We start from the raw sequence: 21,072 nt of genomic DNA, 5'->3' as shown, positions 1-21,072 counted from the left end.
CAAGAGGGAAGAGACAATAACCTAGAAGGCTCAGACTTTGGAAGAATATTATGTGTCCACCCTGAAAACAACAAATATGGTTACCACTTTCAGGGTTCCCAAAATTCAGCATAATAGTATCTTGGTATATTAATTTCCAGTTTATACAGAAAAATGTTAGCACAGTGCGATTAAGGTTCTTGATCATGCTGGACAGAGAGAGAGAGAGTGAGAGAGAAGAGAGATCTTACCAGTAGCAACACATTCAATGTCAAGATTACAGCACCAGCTGCTAGTAGCGCAAAGGCAACAGCAAAAACCTCAGACTGGGAAGCAATATGAAATGTGTTAAAATGCAATATTTTTTTTCTACAATAGAAAGGAAAAGCACATTACAATACAGTAATCAACTAGGTTTTGCTTGGTACACTTGCAGTTTTAGGTCATTAGTTCAGAACCTATTCCCTCCCCTCAAACATCAAAGGAAAGATCATGATTTGTGGATTGTGTAAGAATATCACAATTGACGGAAGTAGAATTGCCATCAAAAAGGAAGTACAAGAATATAAAATTTAAGTAACAAGATCATAAACAAAGATGCAACACAAGCACTTAAATTCCACTTCATTTTATACATTCTGCCCTGGATATATGTATCATAAAATGTGAAACTAATGCAAACCAGAATACTCATACAAGAACATGCTTAGATATCTAAATTGCACTTCAAGATAAATGTAGGCAACATGGTCTATCTTATTTTAATTAGGTTTTCTTAATTTTATGATTCAACTCTCATTGCTAATTTTCATTAGATGGATTGGTTTTTGTCATTAGTTCTTAGATTGGGTCTGTTAATATTTTCCTTATAGCAGTCCAAATCCTAACAGGTTTCAGCTAGCATCCCACAACCCCCCCTCCCCCCCCCCCCCCCCCGGCCGGGGGGCCCAGGTCACAACAGGGTAATAGTCCCAACAAATTGAGATGCTAAGCAAGGGTGTTAGACCTCGGAGTAGGGGATCTTGGAAACACGGTTGGGTAGATGCAAGAGAAAAGCAAGGTCAGCCACCCAGTCTGCTATGTGTGATTCAGACATCACAGACAGGTCCTGTTTAAAATATCTGTGCACATGGATACTTCATCCTGTCTTCATTGGAGCTCAAAAACTGACATATTATCAATCTCTAAAGGAACAAAAGCAAATCCCACCTCCCAAGCCTAGAGCAACTCATGATAGATACCCCAAATTCAGCACCAATAAAAGAAAGCACAAGCCAATAAGCTTTGCAAACCCACTACACCGATTACCGTCAGAATCCTTGTTATACTGCCAGTTTCTGTCATACCTCATCATGTTCAGCTTAACACATGCTGCCATTGGCGTGCACCATGAGATTCATAATATAAAAAGTCTATTAAATAAATCAAATTTTTTTGGGGAATGAAGAACAGTTCTGCAACAATTTTAAACATTTTAGCTCTCTTTAGGATTATTTGAAGCTGAAGGACTGTTGCCTACAATGTCTAAAAACACTTTTAGACATGAGTATATACACTTTCTGAAAATTGCAAACCCAATCTACATCTAATTGAAACCATAAAGTATCTCAAATTCTAAAATTTTCTTCTTGTAAGATATTCCTCAACTATTTAAATATGAACCCGTTTACCCCGTTAGAACTAAAACTATTTGAGCCTTTGGAACCTTAGAATATCCGTAGAAAGCTCTTTTTTCTCACTGCTTTGCTAGATCAGTAGCCTTAACCTTTCTAGCTAAAAGGGTAGGCCAAAAAGAACATAGAAAAAACGTTTCTACAAAAAATGATTGACCAAACTGACCAGTTCAATTATAGTTTTTAACCAAAAGGTGTGTATATTTGCATGCTTATATGTTGTATTAAACAAACATTTATGACACGATTTACACAAACCAGAACTGAGTGGCATCGTGTACAGATGTACCACAACAAGATACTCCTGTCCCCTGAGAGGTACACCTAAACAAATGAAGAATTCATACCCTTTAGTGATGATCCTTTACTAGGAAAGCCTACTTCCATATGCACAAATAGCGTACTGTTTCATAGACAAATGTCGAACAGGAACAAGAAATGAAAATGCAAATTTAGTGTCAAATTCCTAGTTTAGATTCAAGCAACTGACTTGCTAACAGCAACCTCATTTTAATATGAGAAGCTAGATAAATTGGGAAACCAAAGCACTGCATCAATTTGGTGGTTTAATAAACGTGATACTAATGAGTAAATATCTGATACTCAATGTTCAAACTCTATGATACCATATAAGACTAAGAGGCTGTAATCACTGAACATGGAATGAAGAGCTCTAAGCTGCTCAAAACAGATTACTAAAGAACAGAATATGACATCTTATAGAGATAACTATGTTAACAATTAAAGAACCAATGAGCACAACTGAAATACATTGTTAAAACCAAATCCAAAATTCTTGCAACTTGAGTTCAAGATTGGAGGCAGATATAAAGAAATTTGAAACTATGGGCATAACAGGCATGAGCTCAAGAAATCACACCTAATCCTACTAAATAAGTGCCTATCAAGATCATACCTCTTGAAGCTGTAAGATGACTATGGAGCATACCATTTTGCAACACATCATTCACTTTTTGACAAGGTAAGTCATCATACCAAGCCGAGTACATACAATTAAAAGTGCCGCTTGGAGAAAATGATAAATGTTCAGCACAGAAAAACACTGAGAACAACAGATGCTACAGACATTTTTGAGAACTAGACTCCAGCATGAAAGTATATGAGGACTCACCAAAGAGATCAAGGTTAATCAGGCATTAGACAAATAATAAACAAGTGCATAATTATGAAAGACGCCACAGGCAGAGTTAAAGAAAAAGTTCCTTCTCTGCTTCATAAAGTATGATAAAATTTACTATCAAGAAGTATAATTATCCAGTTTCCAATATCTGTATAACAGTTATGAGCCCTTTTTCCCCATTAAGCCACATCTCAGGTAAGCATAACAGGATTAACAGACACAATACAGGGCACTCAAAAGGATAACAAGGCAAAACCCATAGCTCCATAGACAAAACATACAGAAACAGTTGTGCCATTGATAGCCAACATTAACATTACTTCACTGAGAGCAAACACCCACATTTCGGCAAAGAAAAATAATCTAGCAGCGGTTGAAAGACTTGGATTCCATTAACCAATTTAAAATATAGAATGAAAATGAAAAATAGCTTGCAATAGTAAGGATAGGAAAAATTAGAAAAAGAGCAACAACTAACTATTATCTTTCATATCAACAGGCAAAAGCAAAAAGAGATTAAGAAAATATGAAAGTCACTCACCTTCTTCACCGAAGCAGACCATGAAAGAGTAAGCCCCAAAAACACGATGAAGAAAAATGGGCCCCACAGGTCCCAATCCCTCAAAGCCTTTCCTGGATCTTCTCTAAAGGGATTTGGAAACACGACCAGCTTCAAATTACTGACGATCCTTGACAGATCTCTCTTGACGGTATCCCAGACAGGCTCTGTTAACGTATTCGGAGCCGAGCCGAATCCGGAGGCGCCAATATTCGATACAGAGTTGACAGGCGGTGGAGGTGGGGCCGTGGGAGCAGAAGGTCCAGACGACGGCTTCTGGCCGGTTTTAGGAGGTGGAGGGAGATTCGACGGGATGAATGGAGAGGAAGAGACGGGGATTCGCGGCGGGCTTGGCGGGCGAGCCGGGAGGACTGTTGCTGGGCCAGATTGAACGCTGGCGTTTATTAGGTTCTCGATCTCATCGATGTCGGACTGAGAGGACGCATGAAGAGGGATTGTGTCGCTGTGCGACATTTCCTTTTTTCTTGGCGAAGTGTAGGTTTTCTTTCTCGAGAAAGTGATGAAAAATTTATGAGTGGAGTCAGAGTCGAGTATCTGGAGAAGAATATCGAAATCTCGCAGAAAGGTGGTTTGGGTCTCTTCGATTTGCTATCGTGTTAAGGTTGCGAAAGTTTCTTGTTTATTTTGTGGGGTTAAAACGTCGCCGTTAAGTAATTGTTAATTTCGCAAAGAGAGTCAACGTGAAATTTTCTTTTTCTATGTCATCCCAACCGTCAAAAAGTTATTATAACCAACAACCAACTCTTTTTATAAAAGCTGAATCATATACATTATAAAAAGATTTTAAATTTTTAATCTCATCACTAAATTTTTATGTCCTCCCGATGGTATTTGCGTTGATTTGAAATTTTTTAATGAAATTTTAATATATTATCTTAAAAAAAAATGGTGCCTTTCATAAAGAGAAAACCATTTCACCAACACAATTAATTTTAATCCTTGTGTAGATGTAAAAGGTTTCATAATTTCTATATATATATATATATATATATATTTAGTTGCTTGGATTGTGTAGGTTCTTGTAGTAAAATAATTGTTTGCTTTACAAGAAACTGATATCCATAAAAAGGCGATAACTTATGGGGGAAAGCATCAACAAAATAAAATTCAAGCTCCGGTAATTGGTATCTTCACGATAGTATAGGATGATTTCTTTCGCATTTTAAGGATGGAGCTATGAATTTTCATTTACATAAAGACTTTTCTATTGTCTCTCATCATCACCAAATAATGTTATAAAAAAATCTATGTTGAGAGTTGACTAAAGGATTGATGCGGTGTCTGACAAATAGACATAGTGATTTAGAATGATAATTTATAATCGAGTAAATCATCTGATGGGATATCTAAAGATAAAATCATAATATGCATTAAGTTTTTCTTAAATTTAATTCTATAATTTTTCTTAAAAAAAAATTGAATTTTATGGATTTAAAGGCCGATTAGGGCTTCTATTTAAATCCAAAAAATTTCCTTAGCTTAATTTCATAAGTGACCTTTTAATTTTAATTTTGTCTTGATTAAATCAAATTTTTACTAAAAGCTACTCTCTTTAGTAACAGATGCATCTCGTTTAATTTTTTTTAAGTGATTAAGTATTTTATTTAACACTATTAATTTGATTAGAATAGTTTTAGAAAATTGTATAAATAATTATTTTGTTTGAAATAAAAAAGAGTAAAATTAGCAAATACTCATTTATTATTCTTTAATATTTCCAAATCCACAAACATTTTTGAAGAAAACAATTACCTAAAATATTTTTGAATCCTAGTTATATCTGGCGATCAATCATGGATGGACAACCGCTTCTGATTCAAGGATGCAGGCGCAGGATTGGGAATGAATAAACAATCATTGGCTTTCGGATGTAAACTCTCCATATATCCAGTATCCTAATAATACTGGAATGGAGGAAATTTATGTTGTGGACCTTATAGATAAGAGTGGTAGCAGGTGGGGTATGGAGACTTTGAGTGCACTATTTACTTGGCTGGAGATTTAGTTGGTTCAAAGGGTCTCGTTATGATGGCAATCATGCGAAGATGGTTGGATGTGGCAATATGATTTGAAAGGCATGTATACGGTGAAGAGCGGCTATTGCAAGTTCGTCTCAGTATTCATGTCAAAATCTCGCGAAGAAAGAAGCATCCTTACTCGTACTATCGGTGTAACTACTTCACCTCATCGAGCAGGATAGGAACAGAATCGGACAAAGAGCTGTTAGTAGGGAGCAACTCTTTCGGGGAATTAGCCTTAACAACCGCACTCGACCACTAAACATATGGGGAATAAAGCTATGGGGAATGCTAAACCTGTAAATGGTAGAAAAAAAACTCTCGTCTACCACCTTTACAACATAGGCCCCTTCCTTTAAATAAAAAGCCCGATCTCTCATAGGGCTCTGTATAATCAATCACAACATGTTTCAAGATTTTCTCAGGATAGCTAGAAGAGGATATGGAAGTTACCCATGCCACCAAAGGCGATTAATTTAATATGGAGGGTCTTGTCCGGTATCCTACCTGTTTGTGTGTTCTAGCCACGAAGAGAATCCAAACAAATAGTTTCTGTGCAACGTGAAATCTGGAGATGGAAACAATTTTACATTGTTTAGTAACCTGTCCATTTGCGAAAGAATGTTGGATGCTCTCTACTATAGGATGGGTGAGGTCTGTAGCTAGCATTCACGACTGGTTTGAGTTTCTCCTATCTAAATGTGGTATCGAGCAGCTGTGTGAAGTGGTAATGATTGCATGGAAAATTTGGTTGGCACGGAATAGTATTGTATATGGAGATAAAAGCAAGTTTCAACTGCAATTGTTATTGGTCGAGCTCGACAGTTCTTGCATGAATGGACAGTAGCGAGGCGTGAGGCATAAAGCTCGATTTTAAATGATAATCATGTGTTGCTAGTAGTAAAATGGCAGCCACCACAACATGAATAAAAGTGTAACGTGAATGCAAGATATGATATGGCTGATGCAAGATATGATATGGCTACAGGACAGGCGGGTGTTGGGTGGATTGTAAGGAATAACAGGAGCCTTATTGTTGGTGGTAATATGAGAGATATTGGTATAACCTCTAATCCACAAATGGCAGAAGTAATGGGGTACGAGAAGCTCTCACTTGGCTAAAGAATCATTTCTTACATGACAGATTGATTTTGACGGTAGATTGTTTGCAGGTCTATCACGCCTTGGTTTGTGAGAGGAATGATTATTCTTATCTTGGCATTATAATAGAGGATTGTAAAACTATTGCTAATTAGTTTAGTTCTTTGTCTTTTAGTTTTATAAAAAATCATGGCATTTGCCCTTTGCTTCTTCATGATTCGATAAGGCTTGCATACCCTAGGATGTGTCTATAATCAAGAGCATTGCCTTCGTTCTTTATCAAAAGAATCAACAAATCTGATAGCTCATACGCTAGATCGGGCTTCAAGTTTTATGTGTGGTTCATTGGAATTGATTATAAATTCGTTATCTTTAACTTATGATGTTCGATCTGTGATTCTAATAATACATAAGCTATTTTCAATTTCATAAAAAAAAAAATGATATGTCATACCCATCTACTGAGAGAGGATTATAAAAGTATAAAATATTATGTTTTATATTATTTAAATTATTTTACCAATTAGATGAAAAAAAAATGTATATTATTTATATATATATATATATATATTTTGAGTGTATGGGCAGGGCTCGTGCACTTACCATAGGTATGCTTTCAGGTGTTATTTTTATTTGCATGCTATACAGTAGGTTTAAGGGTAATTTTGGTATTCCACTTTTATCGACACTATGGCCACAACATCTTGTACTGTTTCCACACTCGACATAATACGTACAGAAAACGAACTTAGAACCAGAAGGTTTCTCCATTTGCAATCCACGATTGATCATGGAAAGTAATACAGACCAAAGCAAGCCAGCTATTCAAATCCAACCCACCATCACCGCGACCAAACCGAAACCAACCCCGAAACGTTTCGTCAGAAACCAAATACCAGACTCAATCCTCAACGACTCATCTCTAAACGCCGCCATATCTCTCTTGCCCTCGAACTACAACTTAGAGATTCACAAGTGCGTCTGGCGAATTCGCTCCACCGGAGCCAAACGTCTTGCTCTTCAGCTGCCGGAGGGCTTGCTTATGTACTCTCTCGTTCTCTCTGACATATTCACCTCCTTCGCTGGCATTTCCCACTGTTTCATCCTCGGCGACGTGACTTACGGTGCCTGTTGCGTAGACGACCTCTCTGCCTTGGCATTAGGTGCGGATCTTTTAATTCATTATGGTCATAGTTGTTTAGTCCCAATTGATGCTACAAAAATCCCTTGCCTTTACGTTTTCGTCGATATAAAGGTTGATGTTGAGCGTTTGATTAGTACGATTAGACTTAATTTAAATGATAAAAAGAGTATTGTTCTTGCCGGTACTATTCAATTCGCGACGGCTATTCGAGAAGCCAAACCTGAATTGGAAGGGATGGGCCTTTCAGTTTTCATTCCTCAATCGAAACCCTTATCGGCCGGCGAGGTTCTAGGTTGTACGGCACCGAAAATCTCTTCTAATGCAATTGTTGGAAGCTTGAGTGACACAGTTGTGGTGTTTGTGGCGGATGGAAGATTCCATTTGGAGGCGTTTATGATAGCTAATCCAGGGCTTAAGGCGTTTAGATATGACCCGTATATGGGTAAATTGTTTTTGGAGGAGTATGATCATAAAGGAATGAAGGAGACAAGGAAAGGAGCAATAGAGAGAGCTATGGAAGCTAGGAATTGGGGAATTGTGTTGGGTACGCTAGGAAGGCAAGGGAATCCAAGGATTTTAGATAGGTTAGAGAAGAAAATGAAAGAAAAAGGATTTTCTTATACAATTTTTTTGATGTCAGAAATTAGTCCAGTTAGGATTGCCTTATTTGAAGATTCTGTCGATGCTTGGATTCAGATTGCTTGTCCTAGACTTTCCATTGATTGGGGAGAGGCATTTAAAAAGCCTCTTTTGACACCTTTTGAGGCAGAGATTGCACTTGGGGATTTACCAGGTTGGTGGGTGGCAAAATCAGGGTGTTGTGGTGGTTGTGATTGCGGGCGTGACAATGAATTATGCTCTGGATGTACAAATGCTGATGCAAATGATGGTGATTATCCCATGGATTACTATGCTCAAGATGGTGGGGATTGGAATTCCTCTTATTTGAAGAAAGGAATTCGCCCTGTAAGAAGAAATGTGGCATCTTCTATCAGTAATGGTGCTGCTTTGTAACATCATTATTTCTTAGAGGTTGTATTACAAGTAAGTATGCCAAACCTTCTGTTCTATGTTTAAAGCTTTAGTTACTTTTACATTTGTTTTGGAAGAAGTGTGGAATTTTTATGTAGCTTGAACTTGAAATTCCCTCAATTTCTGAATCACGAATCAATTTAGGGAAATGAGTTGAGTTAAACAGATCGAACAATCACAGTCTTACATAGAGTATTAAGTTAAAAAGGTGATTTTTGTATAATGTAGAGACTAAATTTGAATCATGGTAGTTATATCAACCTTAGCTATTTCTTATAACTGCTGCACTTTAAAATAAGTGGAACTTGGGAAAATACTAGGATGTTGTAGCTAAATAAAATGCAAAAAAAATAAAAAATAAAAATAAAAATAAAAAATAAATAAAAATAAAAATCTAGCTTCTTGACATAGTTTACTTCTAAAATCAAGTAGTTATTTGATGCAAGTGAAAGTTGGTACCTGTTAAACCTCCCTTGATATAAATTGTGACTCCAGTTTCTGTAAAGGGAAGAAAAATGCCGAATCAATTTAGGGAAATGAGTTGAGTTAAATAGATCGAACAATCAGTCTTACATAGACTATTAAGTTAAAAAGGTGATTTTGGTATAATGTAGCGACTAAATTTGAATCATGATAGTTATATTAACCTTAGCTGCTTCTTATAACTGCTGCACTTTAAAATAAGTGGGACTTGGGAAAATACTAGAATGTTGTAGCTAAAAAAAAAAAAAAAAAAAAGCTAGCTTCTTTACATAGTTTACTTCTAAAATCAAATGGTTATTTGATGCAAGTAAAAGTTGGTACCGGTTAAATCTCCCTTGATATTAAATTGTCACTCTAGTTTCTGTCAAGGGAAGAAAAATGCTGGTAGATATTATGCCAAGATGAACAGAAAATTGGAAAGATATATTTTATTAATACGTTAATCTCTATCACCCCAAAGATTGCTTCAGCTTAAGCTAGTTCATATTATCCTCTGTACTTTAAAGAGAAAGAGAGAGAAAAAAAAAAGGGAAAAAGAAGTGAACAAATCAACAGGGACTAAAGTTAGAAAAACCACTTTTAAATCGATGATTGTTCCACACTGAATGCAGAATAATTTCAGTGGATTGTTACCCATGGCAACATCTCTACTGGTCAAATCCAAGTTCTAGCTTTACTTTCTAGATCGTTTTCCTCTCCTTCAAAAAAATTACTCCCTCCATCCCTTAACATTATCTGTGTTTCCATTTTTAGAAGTCCCAAAATGTTTGTCCAATTTACTTAAGAGATATTTACTTTCCTTTTATGCCCCTCATCTATAACTTGTTTTAGATTCTAGGAATAATCATTTTGTTTTAAAGGAGGACAATTTTGGAAAAGTAGGGATATTTTGTATGATGTAGCATTATAACTATTTTGTTTATTAAACTTTGTGCAAAAATCAAAGGACAAACATTTTAGGATGGAGGGAGTATCTATCTATGGATGAACCTAGTTCGGACTGGATGCTTAATCACTTCTTCATACAAGCTCACCTCCTTTATGCATCCATTTTGTACTCAGTGCATCATTGGAGAAAAGAATTGTAGAGTCTAACAAATTTAAACTTTGAAGAGTCAAATCCCATTTCCATAGTCTTCTGAACCCGTCTAGATAACTTGCCAACTTGTATGCACACAACTGAATGATAATACTAAGCCCTCTCAAGGTGAGAAATTTACAGAAATTTTGTAAAGCTATGCCTGTATCGGAAATGTTGCCACGCTTCTCAAAGTTGTAAATACTTTTTTTTTTCAAAGACAAGTATGCTTTTGAGGATATGATTAATGTGGAGTGCACAGCATTCTAGGGATCCCAAAATGATATATTTGGGTTCCTAGAAATAGGGCTGTAAATGAGTCAAGTCAAACAGAGCTCTATTGAGCTCAAGCTGAGTCTGCTTGTTTACAGTTTATACTTTACAGCGGAAAAAAAAAAATTTTTTTGCCCCTTTACAAGCCCGAACCGGAGCTTGTGCTTGGCTTGTCTTGTTTTATTCATTAAACAATCTCGAAAAGCAGGCTCGAGCTTGCTCGTTAAGCTTATTGAATGAACTTGAACAAGCTTTTTCAGAGCCAAGCTTCGAGCTGCTCATGAGCGGTTGGACTCATTTATAGTCTTACCTAGAAGCAGCTATGGAGTGGTTTATCTAGCAACTCCTACATAATTTAGAAGCTCAAGATTGCCTTTTCTGGCATGACTAAATGCATCTCAAGACATTGCTCAACAATTTTAGAGACGTGGGAATTGGTGAATCCATGGTCCTTGAGAAGTGTAACTACTGAGTTTAGTCTCACCAGGCTTTCAAAATCTACCTTTTTAGACACATATTCAGCAGATTTTAGGGTCAATCCACATGAATTTTGAGATTTCAAAACTGTAAAATGAATGCTTATTCAAATTTGCTGGTCTTGTGGATGAAAAGTATCACTAATTATCAATAATAGCCGGATTGAAAAATGCCCAGGTTGGCATTTGAAACCAACAATTAAATACTTATCTAAAGCTTGTCCTCCATGGAGAAGACCAAAATTGTAGTCTACTCAGAAATTTTTAAGTGAGCCAAATTTAGACAGGTTTGATAAATAATGCTCCGCTAATTGGAAGATCTGAGAAGCTGTTCAATTAACCAAGAAACATGGGGCAAGCTGCAGAGGATTTCTTTGCTCTTCCTCCATTTCCTCAACTGCAGAGATTAGAGAATTAATAATTTCAGGACAAGTAAGCCTGTTTACTTATGGAAACACTTTTCTGGTTTTTTATTTTCCATGGAAAACATTTTCACTTCTTAAGAACAAAATCTGATTTAGCAAAATTAGAAAATATGATCATGTCTGAGAATTTCTACAACCAGTGAGTGGAAAAACTATAGAATGTGTTAAAGAAAAATAGAAGGCATCAACCAATTTTGTGTATTATACAGGATACTAAAATATTTCAAAAGCAGCTTATTAATCTGAGACTATCAAGGGTTCCAATTTGAGTGTTTCATTGACTTTAGAGTAGAGGTTTTTGATTTGAACTGGCCCTTTATTTTGATAGCAATATGATTGTAATAGCAGGTACAAGGATGTCTTCTGAACGCTCATTGTTGCTAGGATAGATGCACATGAAATCTGGTTGAAGCGAAGCGGTTTCCTCAACATCTGATTTTTTAGGTTTTTTGTTGTGCTGTAATGTTGGTTGGATAAACAAGCCGAGTTAATTTAGGTTGTGAGTATTTACTGGAGTTCCTACCATCTCATGACAAGCAAGGGCTATCTTATAACTTGAAGTATCAGCAGAAGTTGTTCCAATAGTCAATGATAATATTTATTTCTCTATCAAATAAAGTGTCACCAGAAGGTTTTTCTCTATGGTCAATGATAATATTTATTCTCTCTGGAGAATTCATTTGAGACTGCTTTTTCTATGAACTTGCTTTTGCTTCTTGAAACTAACAGTAAACGTGTCGTGACAGTTTCTTTGAACATGTTCTATTTTATGACATCTCAATTTGCCCTTGTGCTAAGGGAAAGAGCAAATATTTCTCTTTAGTTGGCTTGCTTTTCTTGAAGCTGCAGCAGCATTTGAAAGTATAACTTTGTTATTATATGTTGCAGAATTACCTTTGGGAAGGAGGTTCTGTTTCGCCAAGATATTCAGGAACTGTGAAGCCCATTGGTGTATCAGGCATAGTGGAGTAAAAAGATGAGATATGTGGGATTGCTTCTAAATTGCAGTTTTGTAGAATTAGACAGGCTTGTCCTTAGCACTGGGTTTTTGTCTATACCTGCAGCTTTATCAGTCATATTCTAAGTCGGTCAGATGCTCTGGCAGAGGAATTTGAGGTTTCTGCTCTGGCAATATTTCAGAATTTCTACTTTGCTCTTAGGCAGTAATTTGTTTGCTGTTGCTGTGAGATTGGGTTGATGGATGTTAACTTGACAGGCAGCAATAGTATAATTCTTTCTGTAGGCATTCTCATAAATGGTGCTATTTCGGGTTGTCAAATACGAAGATGATATGTTCATCATTTTCAACCATGTGTCGAGGGAGGATACTGTAGCTTTTGCACTAGCTTAGGTCGGCCATGTCCAAATACTATGATTGGTAGTGTGGTTGAATATATTCCAGTTTCTATTAATCATTAGTGTACTAGACTAGACTCTTAGAGTGATTTGAATTAACCCACTTTCTGATTAATTGCATAAAAATTTACCTTATTTGGTGATAGTATGACTGTTATGGCGAGCTATATACAGTTCTGATTTGAAAAAAGGTTCAATTTATAAATTTTCAATTAGCTTGATTTGAAATTTGTTTCCCATAAATTAAAATTCTTAATTCAGTTTTGGTTCATAAACAAATATGATACTTGAAATCAATTTTATATATATATATAGTTTTTAGTTACAAAAATGCAAAATATCAATCTGGATCGATGAATTAATCATAAACTAAAAAAAAAACCCTTTTAATTGTTGAAATTTAAAAAATTTGAAGTGGCACAAATGAGTTATTGCATGTCAGAAGAAATCAACAATAATAGATTAAAACACAGAAATTAACAGGTTATGTAGAAAGAATCATATTCATTCATGGGTCATCAAATTATGCCCCCCTCTATTACATTTTTGACTCTCAAAGTCATCAATTCCAGGAAATTAAAAAAGAGAAAGAAAAAGAATATAAATTACAAAAACAATTACCCAGCATTTTAAATTGTAAAATTTAATCTGGGTAAATATAAATATATTTAATTTAAGGTATATGGTATAATTTAGAAGGTTTAAGATTATCAGTAACATTGAAATACTTTAATGTTTTAAACCCACTTTTCTTGATTCTTCAATGCATGAACTGCAATTGTGTCTGGCCAAAACTCATGTGAACATCCTGTCGGAGGCTCAGGGATAATTATACATAGACCACTTTCCATTAAACCTATTTTAGCTTTATGCCCTTCTCTTATCCAATCCCCAAAAACTTTATCCTCTGGTCCTTCCAGATGGTTTCTTGGAATTTCAGAAACCCTAATCCACTCTACAATATCCCAAGAAACCATATATCCCATTCCAGCCATATAGTGCCTTAAACGGGTCCATGCTTGAACATGGAATAACATAACCATAGTACCAAATCTTCCCTCGGCAATGGCTTTACAGACTCTGCTAACTTCTCTAGCCTAAAATAAACATCATCGTCCTCCTTTCATCACATAATGGTAAGGAGGGTAAGGCCTATCAGTGTCGTTTAACATCTCAGGCAAGCTTGAAAAGTAGGTATAGGTTTTACCTTTGTTCATATTCTCTGTACAGTTGAGAATAATAATGTCATCGTAACGCATTATTTCAAGTGCAACCAGTACCTTCTGATCTTCCTTCGTTAGATTACAGAACAACAACTTTATGTCAATCTTTGCACCTATTGGAGACTGTGTTCCGTATATCATCCGTAGAAAATGGCGGCGTTGGTATTGGTCGGGAAGCGTTAAAATACCCATTAAAATGCGAACTTCGTCGGAAGTTGAGTTAGTAGAGACCTGAGATGGAACATTATAGGCAAGAGCACTTTTACCTAATCTCAATAAGCTGTCGAATCGAACTTCGTTTATAGAAGCTAATACGCAAAGGAAGAAGATGAAGAAGAAAGAGGGGAGAATGAATCTTCGCCGGTCGGGGCTTTTGTGGTTCATTGTTATAAGGTTTTGAACAGTTTAAGTGATCGGAGAATGGTATGGTTTAAGGCTAGCATGTGCATATGGTGGTATAGAGGGTTTGAAAATCAAGCGATATTATAATTTTTGCTTGAAAGTTTCTTAAATACAAAGTATAAGGTGGCAATTCGTGCTATTTAGACAATCCACTTAGACTTTATTCCTCTAAGGAAGGCGATGTGAAAATAACGTGTCAAGGTTGGATTTACACTTATGTCCTTGGTAAAGAGGGCTTTTACGTGTGATACTTATCGGGTTCATCATCATGCTATAAACCCACCAACCGAACTGAATTGATTAGTTTAATTTGATTTAGTTTATAAAAATTTGGTTAGATTTTAGTTCAAATAGAAACATCTAATTTTTTTGTTTGATTCAATTTTTTATTATACAAAATCCAAAAAACTTGTAAACTCTAAAACCAATCTAATTTTATTAAAAAAAAAAAAATTAAGGTTGTATTCGATGCCAACTTTTTAAATAGCTTTTATAGTTTTAATTAATTAAAATGTTGATTACTATTTTTTATAGTATTCGGTAATATAGAGTTTGGACTAGTTTTTAAAGGTTAAGGTAGGCATTTTACAAAAAATTAATTCGTGTAACATTTAACTTTTAGCGTTTCATAAAAATTGTTCAAACAATTAACAATTTAACACTTTTAACACAACTAACAACTAAACATTTTTTAAACAATTAACAGCTATCAGAACAACTAATTTTGCCGAACAGACCCTAAGCCAAAACCAAAAAACTAAACTGAATAATTTCAATATAGTTTCCCTACAAAAAATTTTGGTTTGACTCGGTATAAACCAAGTCAACCGAGTGCTCGACCCTAAATATTAGGGCCTTTTAGTCTTTTCAACACATTGACCACTTATGTTCCTTCAACGAGGGTGCATTATGTGGATCTTATTTTCAATTTCCATACCAAAGAAGTGCAGAGAATTACGGACACTACTGATGAAGGATGGTGGAATGTGAGCCTAAAGTTGAAAATATATGAAGTGATTTGGTCAAGTGTCTTAATTTTAGGTATTTTTGCATATGCATGAACACACATAGAATCTAATGAAGACCTTAAGCTTAAGTATGGCTCACCGTACTTGAATAACAAGCAATACCATTGACCTCGTAATTCTCCTTTGCAATTGCTTTATAATGATTCAAGAAACCTTTTGAAACTTTGATTCTTTGCTTTTGTTCAAAACTTTAATTTTAATTTTATGCTTTCTATATATTGATTAGGAATATTGATAGGTTTCAGGTGTTTATACTTGGAAGTTCAATTTCCTTAAATAAATCAATTTCCTAAACTGAAATTATTTCATTTGAGATCTATATAGATATAATTTCCCAAAACCTCTTCCTCTAATAAAATTAGGGGTGAGCATTCAGCAATTCGCCCAATTCGAGTAATATTTTTAATTAAATCGTTTTATCTGAATTAATTTTGATCATGAACCTTACCGTAGTTAAAGAAAATGAAAACTTAGTTAATTGATCGAATTTAATTGAAATTTGTGATTAACCAATTTAATCGAACTAAAAATTAATCAAAATTTTTAATCACTATTAAATCAAAAAAAAATAAAATATTTTTAATGTTTAATTTTATTATCTACTTAATCAAAACGACGTAGTTCTGGGAGTCGATTAATTTAATTAATTCGGTTAAACTAATTTTCTTTAATTGAATCTTTAACTGATCACCAAAAATCTAATTTTTTTTTTAACCAAATATTTATTCATCGAATTGAATTGATCAAACCGAATGCTCATCTATAAATAAAATAATTTTTCAAAGTCAATCAGGTGTAATATGATTAGTCTTCTCTTCTCACTTATATGTGGAATGAGAAGTTTTAAGTTGGAGACTTTTCAATTAGAAGAATTTTTATTAATTTGGTGAGTAAATGAAAGATTACAACTACTTTTATTGTATAGCCCAGAATATTCTTTAGTCTCTTGGATCTTCTAATGAATGAAAAAAAATCCAAAGAAATTGATATCATCACTATCATAGTCTATTATAAAGTTTGTATATCAATCATGAAAAAATTGAAAAGTTACTAAATGATTTGAAAAAAAATTAAAACAAATAAAGATAAATTATAATTTTTTATAAATATCATTGAGATTTTTATGTCTATTTTATTTGCACAATGTATATGATTTATGTATGATAAATCATTAAAATTCAATTTAACCCTTAAATTTTCGTTAGCTATCAGTTAATACGAAAAAATTTTATGCACAGCCAAATGTTACTTGAACACTTGGTATGTTTTCTCTGACCGTATAAATTAGCTGAACCTAAAAGCTGCTCCAACTGTTTTTGTCGACTATGGCTCGGCTAAATGGATTTGGGGGTTGCGGAATGGCTAAAGAAACAACTTTAGTTGGTTAAAAATGATGTGAGAACCACATGATCAGTACAACGAAAGACTTATATGTCCCTTGTTTTAAGGAGAATCATTAGGCTAATCACGTGCTTCTCATTCTTGGACTCATAGCTTCACATGTATGACCCCTATGAGATACTATAAATACCTAAGGACTAATAACCAAAAGCCAGATCTAACAATTGATTATCTTTGAAGCAGCCAAAATTATTAAGGCAATTAAAATCTTTATATAATTAACAAGATAAATATATAATTACTTGATTCCATATAATATTGCAGGTCAAAAGGGAAATATTAGATTTTAACATGCGAAATAATTCGACGGGCTACGTAACAGGGGAAGCCGTGAAAATAATTATGTTCGAAAGAACTCGAATTCAAGACTTTTCATTTATCACATAAGTGAAAAGACCAACCAGATCACCATCTGATTAGTTAATTATAGTTTATTTATATACATAAACAAGGTATTGAAAATATGAATCCTTATGTCTTGAAGCTTCTTGACATTTTGAGCATTAATTCAACGTGAAAGCACTACAAGAGGACAAAATTTTGAAATTGTTATGATGGTTATCAATTTGAGAATGTTTAATAATTAACCCAAGTTATAAAAAGGGAATAATTAAACTTTGAATCAATATCATTATATATATATATATATATATATATATAAATAAAAGAGAATAAATGGATTTTCTCTAACGATGACGTGACGTTTTTTCTAAAAAATGAGATTGTATAGAGATTGAGTACTTGATTTATCTTTTTTTTTTGTGAATTTTTGAGTATTTCTCTTTTTGTTATTCTTTTCTCTCCCATCATTTACTTTTCAATAATGAATTGCTTCTTCATTTTTGTGAGTTTTAAATTCATTAATCGTGGCAATATAAAAATTTAAATATGTCAATTATATTTTTTAGAATTTTATAATTTACATATATATAAAAGATTTTTATTAGTTTTTTAAATTCCAAATTAAATATGCTATTTATTTATTTTTTTTGTAGAAAGCAAATATGTGATAGGAAAACAATACAATATCTAAATCTTTAAATTTTTTTCAATTTACAAATATAAAAATTTTTATTTTTATGTAGTCTAAACTTCAAATCAAATATAGTATGTTTAAATTTTTAATAATTTGAAAAATGTTAAAAAAATAACGTGTTTAAAAAATACACATTATAAAATACAGTTTAAAAACCATAAGATAAGATGATAAGTAATGTCTTTTATTTATTTATTATTTCTCTTTTGATTTGTTTAATGATTAGTTTCAGTTTTTGAGTAAATTATAAAAACTCAAGTTTAGTTTTTTTCTTATGATAAGTTGAATATTTTTAAGTCGATAATATTTGAGATCTTCAAATTCAATCTATTATTGTATGATTATATTGAATTTATTATAGAAAAGACTATTTATATGTTTTTTTTATTTTGATTTAAAATTCAAAGAATTTGGATGATGTATTAGTGGTTTTAGCTTTTAAAAATTGTATTTTTTTTGCTGATTAAGAATTTGAATTTTATATATGGTGATATACAACAAAAAGTTCAAGATTTTCTTTTTATTCACTATTTTATTTTTCTTTTCTTTTTTTATAAAATTTTTAAATTTCTTTCTATGAAGCTTAGCTTAATTCCTTATTTTAACTTATTCAATGTATTGTCGGTTGAAAGAATAACATGGTGAAATTTCATTACTTTGTTTTAGATGTTTACTCGGTTTTGTTTTTTCATTTTCATTTTCATTTTATATTTAGCTTAGCTTTATTTTTATTTTGTTTATTTTTACAGGAATTTATGTGCGTGTAATTTCAAAGGATTTAAATATATTTTATGCAGCGATAACTTAAATATTTAAGTGGGATTTTGCTTCGATAACTTTTACATTTAATTTCTACTTATATCATGTAATACATATACACTTAGTATTACAGAAAATTTCTAACAAATATTAATTACACACAAGCACGTAAATGCCAGCCAACTTAAAAAAAAAAAAAAAAAAAATTCTTTGGAAGAGAATCTTAAAGAAAAAAGAGTATATTGGGGTGTATTAAATTAAGGTTGTGTTAGATTTTAAAAGAATTGTTGAGTTTGATAGAATTGAAAGATTTCTATAGATTCCACTAAAATTCTACGCGGAGTTTTATAGAATTGGTGAGGCTTTTTTTTTATATATTTGATTAACTTTGGGAATTGCAATAATTTTCTATATCTAATCAAAATTAATTTCATGACCTAATTGAACAAATTAAAAGGTTTATAATTCAAATTGAAAAACTGAAAAACAATAAGAGACCAAAATGCAAAATGAATCATCTTCTCCAAAATCGTTTTTCTTTGTTAAAACCTTATCATCGGTGATAGTGAAAGGCTGTAATGCCAGCAAGCGACGGCCATCCGCATCCCCAGAAGAGTTGCGATGTAGTCAAAAGGTCATGGAATTCTCGTCCCTTGACTAAACGGCGAACGTCTCATGGAGCCTAGTGGTCTGCCACAACAACAAACTATGTTCTTCAGTTCTTCGATCATTTCAAAGCTTTTTCAATATTTTTATTTGATTAAATTAATATTTAACCAACCCATAAAAATTTTATCTAAGATTGAAAACGCAGCTTGATTTTTATAAATAGAGTAGAAATATAAATAGACATAACGGTTGAAAAGATAGTATCAAAAATTTGTATATCAAAGAATTAAGTTATGCAAGTGACTATAATAAAAAAATCTAAAAAAATAAAAATATAATTACTAAATAGACATAGATAATTAAAAAAAAAGCAATACAATTCTTTAAAAAAAAAAATTAAAAAATTTATTATTAATCCAAAAAATTTGTTGTATGAATTATTAATTATTCCAAAAAAAAAAAAAGAGTTTTCATTAATGCAAATAATTTATTAAACGATTATTAATTAATAGTTTCATAATTTACTTCTTCAAATTAAAAAATTAAGTTGAAATAATAAAAAAGTTAAGAAATAACAGAATGCCATGTCATCAATAAGTTTCTCACACATCATATAGATAGATATATAAAAAGATATTCAAAGATTTTTTTATTTTTTTTGAGAAGGATATACAAAGATTACTAATAAAACAGAATCGAGGAAAATAAGAGACCTGTAATAATTAATATACACAATCCAAAACCTACAAATATATATAATATATAATATATATATTATATATATATATAATATATATATATATATATATTATAATTTCATTTTCCTTATTTACACAATAGAGATTAGGAACCCATGTACAAATTAAAGAATAGAACAATTAAAATAATAAAGAATCAAACCATCCCCAAATGGATTACATATGCAAAACAATCCCATAATCTGACATTCAAAAATGAAAAAAAAAAAAAAAAAGATAAAAATAACAACCAAAAATACATTTTTGTTGAGTATTCTCATCCAGCGGTTGATTCTGTGCACATTCCCATCCAACGGTTGAGGGTGCGCACGACACATCCTTGCATTTCCTTCCGTCGTTTCTTTGCAGAAAATCCAGTTCTTGATAATAGAAAATGCAGAGCAGGAAACCCTCTAATAAAACACAGGCTCCATCACCAGCAGCAGCAGAAACTTCAATCAATCAAGCTTCAAAAATATAATCATGGAGACCTCAATTGAAGCTATTACTATTTCCCTTGTAAATATTTAAGCTCTAAAGAAATCTGCCTCTCAATCTGCAGTTGCCGGCGAAAATTTTCAATAAATAACTCAGCTCGATTATCAATATCATCTTGATCTGAAGGATAGCTTATAGTTCTATACAGCCTTTTGAAGAAGAAGAAGGAGAAAAAATGAATATTCTGATTCTGCATCATCATCATTCGTACAAGCCCTTAATCCCGGTCTTTCATTGAAGCTAAGCCGGTGGTTTTTCTTCGTTGGAGAAGAAGCGCCAATAAACGAAGCCACCAGCCGCCACCGGTTGAATGTCGAGATTTAGTAGGATCTTAACCTTCTTCACCGCCGTCTTAAGGCGCTAAGTAGAGACCAGTTGGTGTCTTTCCCCATTTCAGACGATCCCGATTTGTGTTTTTCTTTCTTTGTTTTGCGTTGTATATATTGAGAAAAGGCAGAGTTATGTTGTTTGAAGGAAAGACTCTTTATGTAAAGTGATAAGCAAAGCAAGCGATATTTAAAGCCAGTTGGTGTGGAAGTTTTCTGCAAGGAAATAAACAAATACGTAGAGAACATGGATTACCGTGTAATGATTTAGCCATTTTGCAATGGTCAAGAATT

General features: G+C 33.1%; 2 protein-coding genes and 2 pseudogenes across 2 annotated transcripts; 1 reads left to right on the top strand and 3 right to left on the bottom strand.

The window, feature by feature from the left end:
* LOC149491728 (protein YIP4b-like) lies at positions 1-3,996 on the bottom strand (the record flags this gene model as incomplete). Its single annotated transcript, XM_089717081.1, is given in 3 exon segments — positions 1-61; positions 231-305; positions 3,335-3,996. Coding segments are annotated over 3 exon segments (628 nt in total), but the record flags the coding sequence as incomplete, so codon positions are not given.
* Positions 3,997-7,212: 3,216 nt separating this feature from the next.
* LOC149491727 (uncharacterized) lies at positions 7,213-12,570 on the top strand. The gene is made up of 2 exons (XM_089717080.1): positions 7,213-8,680; positions 12,292-12,570. Exon 1 carries the CDS (start codon positions 7,283-7,285, stop codon positions 8,648-8,650), a length of 1,368 nt encoding a protein of 455 aa, XP_089573206.1. The 5' UTR covers positions 7,213-7,282; the 3' UTR covers positions 8,651-8,680; positions 12,292-12,570.
* An 862-nt stretch (positions 12,571-13,432) lies between these two features.
* On the bottom strand, positions 13,433-14,431 carry LOC149491726 (beta-1,3-galactosyltransferase pvg3-like; annotated as a pseudogene).
* Positions 14,432-20,462: 6,031 nt separating this feature from the next.
* On the bottom strand, positions 20,463-20,844 carry LOC149491725 (uncharacterized; annotated as a pseudogene).
* Positions 20,845-21,072: the final 228 nt, after the last annotated feature.

The sequence above is a fragment of the Jatropha curcas genome, unplaced genomic scaffold (genome assembly GCF_041381405.1).
Source record: "Jatropha curcas cultivar XTBG-Jc1 unplaced genomic scaffold, XTBG_Jcur_1.0 HiC_scaffold_733_pilon, whole genome shotgun sequence".
In the NCBI taxonomy this organism is placed as follows: domain Eukaryota; kingdom Viridiplantae; phylum Streptophyta; class Magnoliopsida; order Malpighiales; family Euphorbiaceae; genus Jatropha; species Jatropha curcas.
This window is presented reverse-complemented; position numbering and strand designations above follow the sequence as displayed.

Excerpts from the sequence above, each read along its gene's own strand:
- LOC149491727 (XM_089717080.1), top strand. The coding sequence starts at position 7,283 with ATGGAAAGTAATACAGACCAAAGCAAGCCAGCTATTCAAATCCAACCC.